General features: G+C 34.5%; 1 protein-coding gene across 1 annotated transcript in view; it reads right to left on the bottom strand.

The window, feature by feature from the left end:
- Positions 1 to 26: 26 nt before the first annotated feature.
- The window catches only part of LOC125505792 (homeobox protein unc-42-like), a 39,842-nt gene continuing 27,385 nt past the window's right edge, over positions 27 to 12,483 (bottom strand). The window contains exons 6-7 of the mRNA XM_048670319.1: positions 1,558 to 1,654; positions 27 to 721 (exon numbers count right to left, since the gene is read on the bottom strand). Coding sequence (XP_048526276.1) covers positions 615 to 721; positions 1,558 to 1,654 — 204 coding nt within the window. The 3' untranslated portion in view covers positions 27 to 614. The remainder of the gene's footprint in view (positions 722 to 1,557; positions 1,655 to 12,483) is intronic.

Genomic DNA, 12,483 nt, shown 5'->3' with positions numbered 1-12,483 from the left:
CAACTAGCAACGAAAACCTTTCGGGATATACTGGAATTCTTTTATTTACTAGATCAATTTATTTACATCTTTACATAACATAAGTTATATTTATAAATCTAAAAGTACGATCACACGAATGCAAATTTTACACTAATAGATATGGCACATAAACATCTTGATAACGCACAATTCTCGCAATATTTTTTCCGATGATTAACAACTGAGATGAGTTAAATAAAAATCGTTGTCTTTCGCATCGAGAGCTCGATGGAAAATTGCTGTCTATACAAATAGTGAATTATTAAAATTATCTAACACAACCACAGGATGGGAAAACCTTTTGGCCACTCTTGGAAATAATAATGAATCCCTAACTGATTGCTTGTCTGTCCACAGATTACTAATTCCATAGAGAAATTCTTTGGTATAAGTTGTGCCTATAACGTATGACTAGAATGGTGTGCAAACGGTCTACTTGTCGACACTTGTGTCAAGTAGGTATGATACAAATTCAACTTGATGCCGCCAATCCGTCCAGTAAGAGTAACACACATTTTATTTTTTGCTCCAAAATTCCTCCACGTAAATATGCAGTAAATGTACAGTCTAGTCTACAATGGAGAAAATGTCTATTATGTTTGATACTGCAACATGGGTGCAGCTAAATTGGGATGGTGGCTGGAGTTCATCCTCAGGGCCGACAGGCTTTTGTTATACCACTCGTCCTCTGCAGACATACCTAGGACATCAGGAAGAAAAAAGAAATTGTTAGAAACTGGATTAAAATTATCACTAAATTTAAATGAAGATTCAAATTCCTCTAAAATTAATTCTGCAGATTAATCTTATTCTTCAACAATAGAGATTTATTTGGCATGGAATTAAGTGCTTCAAGACCAGACGAGTTTGAAACCGTCGTTGTTATTGTCTTCGGTAGCGCTTTTTCTATTGCAATTAACATTTCAAACTTCTTCAGACATTTTTTGAGAAGTTTCGTGCGTTTCTCGCAAGACTCAAAAATCAATTCTCTTACTCAGATTGTTGAAATAAAGTTAACTTTTTCCGAAGAACTTGGAATGCAAACGTGCTGAAGTGCTTATAGTGCGTATAAGATATCTGGAAAACCTGCTAAATTAACGTTGAAAATTAGGTAAAAGAATCTAAAGCATAGAATAGAAAATCTATATTTTAACTCGGATGTTTTGAAAAAATAGACTTTTGTTTTCTTAGCCAGAAAACTTTTTATTTCGAAAAATGACTTAATCTTGAATAAAGAACAAACACTGTGCGCAAAAAAATTAGGGCAAAATCTTGATTTTGTCCGTTTCACTTTGCATTTGTATAATAAATTTCCGGTTGATGCCGTGGAATTTCGCTAAATTATTCGCAGGAAATTGGCTAGTTTCGTCCAAGAAATAGCGAAATTAGAGCCCGCCTCTCAAGACGTCTCATTTCCGGCACATCGAGATTCTCGCCTTCTTGTCATCACCACTTAGACTATTTCAATTAAGCCTTCACATAAAAAATATCCTCACTTTGGAAGGTGAGATTTTGAGTGAGGCGTTAAATACTTACTCATTGCATCCTGCCTCATTCCGGCCACTGAGGACATATTTGTCGTGTGGCTCATTGAGAACGATTGAGCCATTCCTGGATAGGAACTGGTAGTCATCTGGAAAAAAACACAAAATTGCATAAATGCATTTATTGCAAGGATTTTTAGGAAGGTTATAGGTGTAGTAAAGCCGTGTGTCCCAAATCGATATTTGGTCCATAGTAAAAAAATTATCAATCCAGAAATAAGTATATCAACTTGAAATGCCAACAAAACCATGGTAGTTCGGGAGCTTGAAAAAAATGTTTTTATCAATACCGACTTATACACATACTTTCATTGCTATTTTAAAGCCTCAAAAGATAAAAGTGATTCAAAATTTAAATTAGTATAAAAAAGAACTGCAGGCTGACCATGAAGAAGTTCACAAACTCACAGTTGAGCCTGACCAGAGCTTCCATGCTGAGCATTGCAGCATTTTCATGTTTTTTTCAAGTTCAAGTTGTTTTCAAGTTTCAATTTCAAGTTTTTCACCTCCAAACTGGAGCGATTAAACACTTAAAATTTCGCCCAGTTTTGACAACAATGCGGCTATGCAAGTGTCCCAAATTTGGATCTAAACTAACTGCAGAGTGATGTTGCACGAATTAGCAAACTGTCGGTCTTTTTAGGCCAATTTAGCAATTTTCAAAAATGTCTCACCTCCAAACTGAAGCGACTGAACACTTGAAATTTCGTCCAGTTGTAACCACGATGCGGATCTGTAAGTGTTCCAAATTTCGATCTAAACGAACTGCAGAACGATTTTGCGGAAATTAACCAAACTATGGTCGAGCCTGACCAGAACTTTCACGTTGAGTCATTTTCAAAAACTTTTCGCGTTTAAACTCGAACAAGTAGATCCTTGAAATTTTGCACAGTTTTGAACAAGCTTAGGGGCCAGACTTGTGGCAAATTTTAATCAAAAACAACCTGCAGGCTGATTTTTGCGCAAAAGGCAAACTTTTAGTTGAGCCTGACAAAAACTTTATTGCTGAGCCATTTTGAAAAATTTTTGAAGTCCAACCTGAGGCAGACAGCAAATTTGTCGTTAGACACGTTTATCTAAAACACTTCGCTCTATCAGACTGATAATCTTAAGTACTATCGGAGTGTAGACTTATTTTTAAACAATCTCAAACTTTCAGGTGAGACTTGCCAAACCGGCTTTCAACACACTTTCGAAAATTTCTAACTTACAACCGGGAATCGCCATATACTTGTTTTTCCGCCATTTAAAAGCAGATTGTTCGCTGTTCAAAGCAATCGACTTCAAGCAAATCGTAGTTTACACTGAATTTGCAGAAAGTCACAAAGTTCAAATTTTTGGATGTAGAAACCAGATTCATTTGCTCCCTGTACTGAATTGTTTGATGTCGTTCACCTGTTATCAGAACGGAATTTATTACAAGCTACCTTTTAAATAAGATCTACGTTTGTACCTAGAGAATAGAAGATTTATCTCTGAATAGTGAGGTCAGAATAGTAAAGTGAGTAGAAAAGCTACGTTTAAATGCTTATAACCACTTACTGAGGAAACATTAAAAAAAGTGTTTTTGTCAATTTTTTAAACTTTTATTGCAAACTTTAACACTGCTGTAAAACATTCCTCATTTTTCGAATCTCATTTTCATGAAATATTGTGTATTTTGAGGTTGAAGAGACGACCGACAGTCAGAGTCATTTGCTTACTTGCTATTGCTTCTTTCTGAGGAAAATCATGTAAAATGTACTAGAACTGAAAAAATCAATTGCTTCGAAATAATAGGAAAAAAAGTGATTTGCTTGCTTGCTTCTTTCTCAGGAAAATCGAGTTTTATCATTGATTCAAATTAAAATTGAAAATTTCTTCTACCAGACTCAACTGGAAAAAGCTTTGTAAAATACACTAGTCACTTAAAATTGTCTACTGTTCTCAACAGGGTTCATGGCTAGAAATAAGGCAAATTTCACTTTACAACGAGCGGCAGGCGATGTTCGAGCAACAGACATTCAGTTGAGCCTGACAAACACTTTTTTGCTGGGTCATTTTCAAAAATTCGTCACGTACAAGCAGGACCAACTAGCCACTTGAAATTTTGTACAGTTCTCAACAGGGTCAGTGGCTAGAAATGAGGCAAATTTCCATCTATTCCAGCCTCAGGTTTTTGCCAGCAAAGACAAAGTTTCACTTTGCCTGACAAAAGCCGTATTAAACAACATTGTCCAATTTGCGTTAGGCAAATTTGTCCTTAGACGCAATTATCAAACACATTTCACTCTATAAGACTGCTAAGCTAAAGTACTATCCAAATGTAGTTTGATTTTTTTAAATGTAAAACTTTCAACCGAGACTGGCCAAAGTTTGCAATTCAACACACTTCCAAAAATTCCCCACTTCTAACTCAGAGTTGCGAGACACTTATTTTTGAGGCATTTAATAGCGGATGATTCTTTGTTTAAACCGAGTAACTTTCAAGCAAATCGCAGTTGAGGATGATTTTTCAGAAAGTTGCAAACTGAACCAGTGAAAGCCTTTTATTGACTTTTATATTTAGAAAAATGCTGCTAAAATAAAATGTAAATATAAAAAACAATACACAACACTCGATTATTAAAACGAGTAAATTATGTAACTGCATCTATACAATATTCTTTAGAGCTTAAAACTCCTATAATATGGGATTTTTAGAAAACAATCACATGTAATTTGTTGTCGTTCACTTTGTTTGAGTAGAATTTGATCTTTGTATGGGTAACTTCTACATATTTAAAGATAGAGAATCCGTTAAATGGGCAAAATTGTGCAGAATTCGATCGCCTATTTATTACCGTTTTCAAAATTTAGGTACCCGACTTGGTTCCTAAAATATCCTGAAAAGGCAAGAAATTAACACTTTTTGAATTATCATATAATTCGTAAACTGCTTAAATTAGAAAAAAAGTGAAAATTGTCTTTGGTAGAACTTTTTGCGTTGAATTCAATGAACTAGCACTCGTTATCATAGTCAACTTGATTTACGAGATTAAAAACAAACTTATGTTTTTTTAAATGGTAATCATAGTTGGCTGTGGGCCTTTTAAAATCCTTATCTTTTTCTGAATTTAACGATATAACTGCTTGTATGTTTTTCTCCTTTTGTTGCCGTAAAACTTCAAAAGAAGATAAAAAATGTGTAGTAGGCTATGGAAACATGAACTATATTATCACACAAAGCACAAAGCAAAAATGAAATAATTAACAGACACAATCATGTTTACTGGGCTAATGAAAATCATCATCTAATTGAAAATAGGCAAGATCAACGTGTTTTTTTGTGAATGTCTGGTGACGCATGTTTAGTGATAAAATTATTGGTCCATTCTTTTATAATCGCAATTTAAATATGGAAAGATATTTACACTTTTTACCAAATGAACTTGAAGACATGTTGAATAGTTTTCCGTTAGCATCGTATCGAAAATTGGCATATTTTCAACATGATAGTGTACCTTCACACAACTCACGAGTTGAATGTGAAGATGCCAAAAAATGCCTGGACGTAAACGGAAGTCAATTTGAACATTTCATTCAAACGATTCATTATTGTTTTGTGGTTTGTGTGATAATATAGATCTTGTTTTCATAGCCTACTACACATTTTTTTATCTTCTTTTGAAGTTTTACGGCAACAAAAGGAGAAAAACATACAAACAGTTACATCGTTAAATTCAGAAAAAGATAAGGATTTTAAAAGGCCCACTGCCAACTATGATTACCATTTAAAAAACATAAGTTTATTTTTTATCTCGCTAATCAAGTTGACTATGATAACGAGTGCTAGTTTATTGGATTCAACGCAAAAAGTTGTATTAAGAGCAGTTTAAACTTTTTTCTAAGTTAAGCAGTTCACGTAATAAGTGATAATTAAAAAAGTGTTGAATTCTTATCTTTTCAGGATAGGGTACCTAAATTTTGAAGACGGTAATGAATAGACATTCGAATTCTGCTCAATTTTGCCCATTTAACGGATTCTCTATCTTTAAAAATGTACAAGTTACCCATACAAAGATTCAGAAAATGGCCACCCTGTATATAAAATAGAAGGTTAATTTTCGAATAGTAAACTAAGTAGAAAAGTTACATTTGAAATCTTGTTGACGAGCAACTGAAGAAACCTTTAAAATGTTTCGCATTTTTAAGACCCAAAATCAGAGTAATTTGCTTTCTGGATGTTGCTTCTTTCTGAGCAAAAATCAAGATATATTATTGATTCAGTGTAAAATTTTCACAATTATTTACCAGAACCAACTGGAAAATCATTTTAAAAAATCTATACATCCTAGAAAAACGCATAATGTATTTCTGAAAGTCGTTACTACATATTATCGATTGTATGGATTTCCAACCACCAACAGCAGTTTCAAGTTTACACTCACAAGCATCTGAATGACCATCATCCGACGGGATTAATAAGAGGAAAGCATGATCAGTTTGGGTCGAGATTTGTGCCATCAACTTTCTGGCAAATGCATGCAAATTGCAATTAGCCAGATCTTCAGGTAAATTAATTAAGCAAATTGACTGAGGTCAAGCAGGTCGGCAGGCAATTAGTTTAGAGCGACCGCGTTTCCTGCGACGCTGGCCGTCGGAATGCGGCAAAGGCGTCGGCCGCCCGCGACGCCCCACGACGCCGACCGTCATCCGACGGCAAAGGAATGCAAATCGTCTTCGAACGGACGATTATTTTGGCAATTAAATTCAGTAGAGGAGTGTTTCCCAAATAGTAGTCCGCGGACCCACGGTTGTTTGCGGTATGATTCTTGGGGGTCCGCAACCCATTGCAAAAAATAAACAAAAATAGGCGACCAGGTAAATAGCCAAAAATACATTCCAAATAAGGTTTTCTGAAATTTTAAGAATTAAGGTTTGATCTGGCAACACACCAGTGCTAACACATTAGAGGTGTGATTAACGGTTATTTTTCTGTTACGGGTTACAACGTTCCAGTTTTACCTTGGTAATAGGTTCCAAAATGCGGTTCCAAAAGGAACATGTTCCTTTTTAAATTTTTCTTTAAAAATGCTAAATGATGATGATAGTAGAAATAGTGATGATATATAATTATTTCCTTTATTAAAAGCATAATTCGTAACATTGGTAAACTTAAAATAAAATATTTTAAAATCAAAAACAAAACATAGGTCCGAGGTAACTGATAAGGTAAAGGTACTTAAGGAACAAAAACACTGATAATAATAAAACTAGAGGGATTAAATAAAATATACGGTTTACATGCGAAAATGTTTAAAAATCTAATTTTCATTTAAAAATGAATTAACATTTAAGAATAATGTTTTGCAGATGGTTTTTACTGATTCTAGTTCTTCGCGCGTTTATGATAGCACCCGCTTCAGAAAATAATCTCTCGCAATTCGTTTCACAATAACATTAAATAATCCACCATAACAACAAACAGAAATGTGTGTTTGGCAAACCTGGACGAAGTATTACTCGAGTTAATTTTGGTACCACCAAAAAATAATTTAAAAAATATGTCGACCTTACAACGTTTATTACTATTCAAATAACTTTCATTCATCTCTGACTGAATTTATATTTAAAAATGGCCAGTTGCTTAAATGCAGGTGCACATTCTGCTTAAAACGTTTGTTATTTTACATTTCAACTGTGATGGAATTTATGTCTTAGACTCTTAGTTTGCTCATAGTTTGCTGGTAATGGGCATATAACTCCCGAGCTAAGTTTCTTGAGAGAAATCCCTTTTTTTGAAGATTTAGTGCAGAATGTCAGAAAACTAAATACTTATAGACTAAAATTGCTGAATTATATCGTCTCAGCAATTAAACAAATTTTCGCTGGTTCCTGGAGAACAGAACAGTAATTCTTATAAACGGAAAGTGATACACAATCATCAAGGCAACGCGCAACTACACACAACATATTTTCCGTTGATAAATGGTTACTGAAACTGCTCCAACTGCATAGAAAGCTCGAGTTACAAAAAAAACCGGTTAAATCGGCTAGCTAGTAATTACGGTTTCAGGTTACACGTTTGGAACACTGTTATTTTAGCGGTTACGTTAAATACCGACTATCCCTATAACATAGACAAGTATACTATGGCGTTACAATAGTATTGGAACGTAACGGGTCATAACGTATGCGAGTTGCGACAAGTTAAAAATTGGTTTCAAACAGATACGCAATAGTGACTAGCCGCTAGTGTTTTAATATGGATCGTTGGTTAAAAAGCGGCTCTTTTAAAAGACCGCATAAGGAACCTTTGGCAGAAGCTGATGAGACGGAACAACAAGCAAGTACTTCTCAGGAGTCACAAACTCAATTTAAAGCAGATAATTCGAGACCAAAAAATATTGGTAAATTTCGTGGGAAGCTACGAAAATATAATGAAGAATATTTGGAATTTGGATTTATTGAAAATACCGCCAACGACGAGTTAAGACCACAATGTTTTATGTTTTGATGTACTTTCAAATGAAAGTATGAAACCGGAAAAACTTCAACCTCACTTAAAAGGAAAGCACCCTGATTCACTGGATAAATCTGTCGATTTTGTTCTATTGAAAATGAAAGAACTTACAAAGTGGAAAAACTTAAGTGTTGGTTCTGACAATGAAAAGGCCACACTTGATTCTTTTCAAATTGCGGAATTAGTTGCTAAATCTGGATAGCGCCGCACTACAGCATAAGATTTACTTCTTCCAGCTGCTCAGACCATGTGTAAGACTATGATTGGTGATTCAGCTGCAAAACAGTTGCACGTAATACCTCTCTCAAACAACACTATAAAAAGAAGATTAACCGACTTATCTCTTCATATTGAGCAGACTTTAATTTCAAGACTCCAGATTTGTAAAATGTTCGCTAAACAACTTGACGAAAGTACAGATATTTAAAACAAAGCAATTTTGTTGGCATTTGTTCGTTACGACTATGAAATGCATGAAGACTTTTAGTGTTTACGGGAACTAATGCGTACTACGGCTGACTGTATGTTTAATGCTTTGAATGATTTTTTTACTGAATCTAATATAAGGTGGTACAAATGTGTTGGATTAAGTACAGACGGGGCACATGCTATGTTAGGAAAATTAACCGGTCTTGTGGCACGCGTAAAAAGTGTAGCACTTAATATAACATGGACTCATTGCTGTATCCATAGGGAAGCAATAGCTTACAAAAAATGTCTCCATTATTATAATCAACCCTGGACGAAATTGTTAAAATTCTTAATTTTATTAAGGCCAGACCAATAAACTCTCGGGTTTTTCAAGCAATATGTGAAGAAGCAGGCAATGAACACGTTCAACTCCTTTAACATACAAAAGTACGATGACTGTGCCGGGGAAAAATTTTGGCTCGAGTTTTTGAACTTTTTGATACGGCTTTTTTTAAATGACAATAAATTTGAATTAGCTGAACGACTTAACGATGTTCCTTGGATGTGCTTGACAGCATACTTATCGGATATTTTTGCATTTTTAAATTAACTCAATCTACAATTACAGGGCAAAAGCATACATATTTTTGAGGCTGAAGAAAAAATAGAAGCCACCATACAAAAATTACATATTTGGGATAACCGCGTGGAACAATCATCTTTAAGGACATTTTCTTCTCTAGATTCGTTTTTGAAATGCGAGGAAGAAATTTAGCCACAAGAGCCAAATTTAACTTATAATTTGTGCGCATTTGCAGAATACTTATAGCTAAAAGTTTTCATGAATATTTTCCGGCTCCAAATAGTGAAAACTGCTGGATAAGAAATCCGTTTGCTACCTCAAGAATTGAAAAAAATGCAACTCTTACAGAAAAACAAGATCAGCTTGTCGAGTTGTCTCGTAGCAGTTCTAAAAAATAGATTTTTAACGACAACGATTTAGTTCAGTTTTGGATTAAAATTAATTTTGATTTCAACGAGTTCTCAGAAAAGACTATTAAATATTTGATTCCGTTTTGCACGACTTATTTATGTGAACAGACTTTCTCTGTATACGTTCTTTTGAAACCAAAACAAAGAAACCGGCTGGATGCTGCTTCAGATATAAGACTAAAAATTTCAAATAATAGACGTGATTTACAAAAAATTATGATGGAAAAACCAGTGTTCCACTCTTCTCATTAAAATTGTTGAAAAAGTGTTATAATTATCATGTCATCAATTAATTTTATTTTGATTTTTTATTACTCATAAGTCTTTTAACAATTATTAATTACATTAATAACTTTACCGCATTACAACCGAATAGTTGCTTTATTTTTATTTTTGTAACGAAACTGTTTCTGGGGTTCCCATGATACTGGCGTCTAATTTTGGGGGTCCGCAGATTCGAAACATTTGGGAAACACTGCCTGTGAGTAACGTAGAATCAGCTCACCTGAGGGTATCGGTTGATGGCCGTTGGATGTGGATAGGGCTGGTAGCCTCTGGCTGCTCCTGGATAAATGTTGCGCATCATCGCACCGTTACATCCAGGCAGCACACTTGGAGCCAGAGCTTTTTGGAGCTGCTTTTCCTGTTTTCGGTATTTTGCTCTGCGGTTTTGGAACCACACCTGAAGAGAATAAAATAATATAGTTAGTTAATCGTGACACAATCAGAAAATGATTGTATGATAGAATATATAATATATAAATAACATATAATGATTGAATGGTTCATAGTTGAATGTGAAGGTTTTAGTTAGGACAAGTTTAAAGCGACAAGCTACAAAGTTTAGGGGTCCTTTAAAGTACAAACATTCTATCGAATACTTTGGTTGAATACAAATACTCTGGCCGAAGGAAACTTGAAATTGAAAACAAAGCTCATTTGGTTGCAGCAAGCGGGAGAAATCCATCCGGCAGAAAACCAACTTATCCAATAGAAAAAGTGATTCTTCGACATTAGGAAACTCTGATAAGACGTTCGTTTCATCGTCAATATAGTAGGCCGGTCCCCCGTCGCTGTTGGATTATCCCAGTGCTAGGGACAGCTAACTTCGTTACGGATCCATTTGATGGAATGGAGGGTTGTTCCGACCATCCCCCTCACGACTTGCTCCTTTTTCCCCATTGCCGAAAAACGTGCTCCAACCGTTCGTCCTTTGTTTTACCGATTGTTTCAGCCTCGTCGTTTTGATACGTGAAATTATTCTTGATGCACCATCACACGTTTGCCCTCGACTCCAGACACTTACGTCTATGTGCAGGTGGAACCAAGCTTATCTAATTATCGATAAAATTTAATTTTGAAGTGGGAATGCCCAGAAGTTGCCAAAATCCATCAGCAAAGCCATTAACTTGATAATAAATACAGGATGGTGTCTTTATTCAGGGATTTACTTAAGAAGGTAGCAAAGTTTGCATTTGCTATTTAGACAAAACCATAAAAACACTTTTTTAAAGTCTGCTAGAAAAATTGACAATATTTTTTTAAGAGCAATAGAGCAAATTTTTTCCAGTATTAATATACTTAATAAGGAAACATGAGAACCTTTAGAGAACTGAACAAACCGCTCCGGTTTGGTCTGTTACATAAGTAATTTTATAATAAATTTATCAAAAAGTTCAAAATTCCTTAAATATTTGTAATTGAAACGATGATGCAATTTTTTCAAATTGTATTTATCTTTATTTAGTGTAATATTTATTATAAACTGATCAACAAATAAACACACCCAAATTAGCCTTAACACTGGAAGTGGATAATTTCTGATTACTTAGAGCGATTTGGTTTCAATTATCGCCATCTGTTCCGATCGAATATTTTTCTGTAACTTCTGGTTTTGTCAAAAACTCAGTACTACATAGTTTACTACCAGGTGGAAAATGACCAAAAACCATTGCAAAATTAGTGCAATTTCGGCATGCTTTAAGTTGAACAAAAAAACGCGTTGTTTTTTATTTCTTAACACCTAAATCATAAAAGTTGACCGCATTTCCGAAACTCTTTATAAACTTTTTGCTAACCTTTTTAAATACGTAGTTACCTCAAAAAAAATTCCTTTTTGGTTTTGCTGTGATAACATTTTCCCACTTGTATCGATTTTCGTTTGTTTCGAGTCTCGAGCTCAAATTGAAGCTAATACTCCATAGATGACTTAAGGCGAAAATTCAGTATACCAAGTTTCATGCAGAGACCCGAACCGGATATGGACCCAAAACCGAAACGGAACCGTTTTTTTTGGACCGGAACCGGAACGGAACCCATATTTGATATTAACACACTGTTAGGTGCTGAACCGGAACCGAAATATTTTATTTCGGGTTTTTCGGTGTTTTTTCGGTTCTGCTTGTAACGTTTGAAAGAAATACTGTAAATTTTACAAGCCTGCGTTCGTCTCGTAAAATCACGTGATACTTCTATATTAACGCACAAAAAAACGGACGTCTGATGTTACTGAAATATCAGACTAAAACGTTGAACCTCATATTATTTGTTTGGTCTTATAATTCAGTGTCTACAGAATGTCTTTTTTTAATATTTGTTTTCTGTCTTTTTAATAATAAATTTATTAAAACTTTCTTAATTTATAGGAATTCTAAATATCACGTGATCGTCCTTGTTTGTGAATTGAACTGTATCTATTATCTAGGGTCATCACGCCACAAATTTAAAGAAACACCTTGTTCGATCATATAATTTTGCCGAAAATCAATTTGAAGTAGAGACAAACACAAAACGATCATCAACTCAACCATCTTTAAGTGATATGAATACCATTGGAGAAATTGTGTAACAGGGAAACATCTAATTGATGCATGTGTGGAATTAGTAACTGTAAATGGACGACCATTCACTTTAATGGATAATTCGGGATTTAAAAAAATATTGAAACCTTTACAAACTGCTTTGGCACAACAAAGAACCAAAAACAAACAGGAATCTCTGTCAGCTGAATCCATTAAAAAATATATTTCT

The sequence above is a fragment of the Dendroctonus ponderosae genome, unplaced genomic scaffold (genome assembly GCF_020466585.1).
Source record: "Dendroctonus ponderosae isolate FM_Combo_2020 unplaced genomic scaffold, Dpon_F_20191213v2 Dpon_F_20191213_1, whole genome shotgun sequence".
Classification (NCBI taxonomy): Eukaryota; Metazoa; Arthropoda; class Insecta; order Coleoptera; family Curculionidae; genus Dendroctonus; species Dendroctonus ponderosae.
Note: the sequence above shows the minus strand (reverse complement) of the source record. Positions and strands in the feature narration are given on the sequence as shown.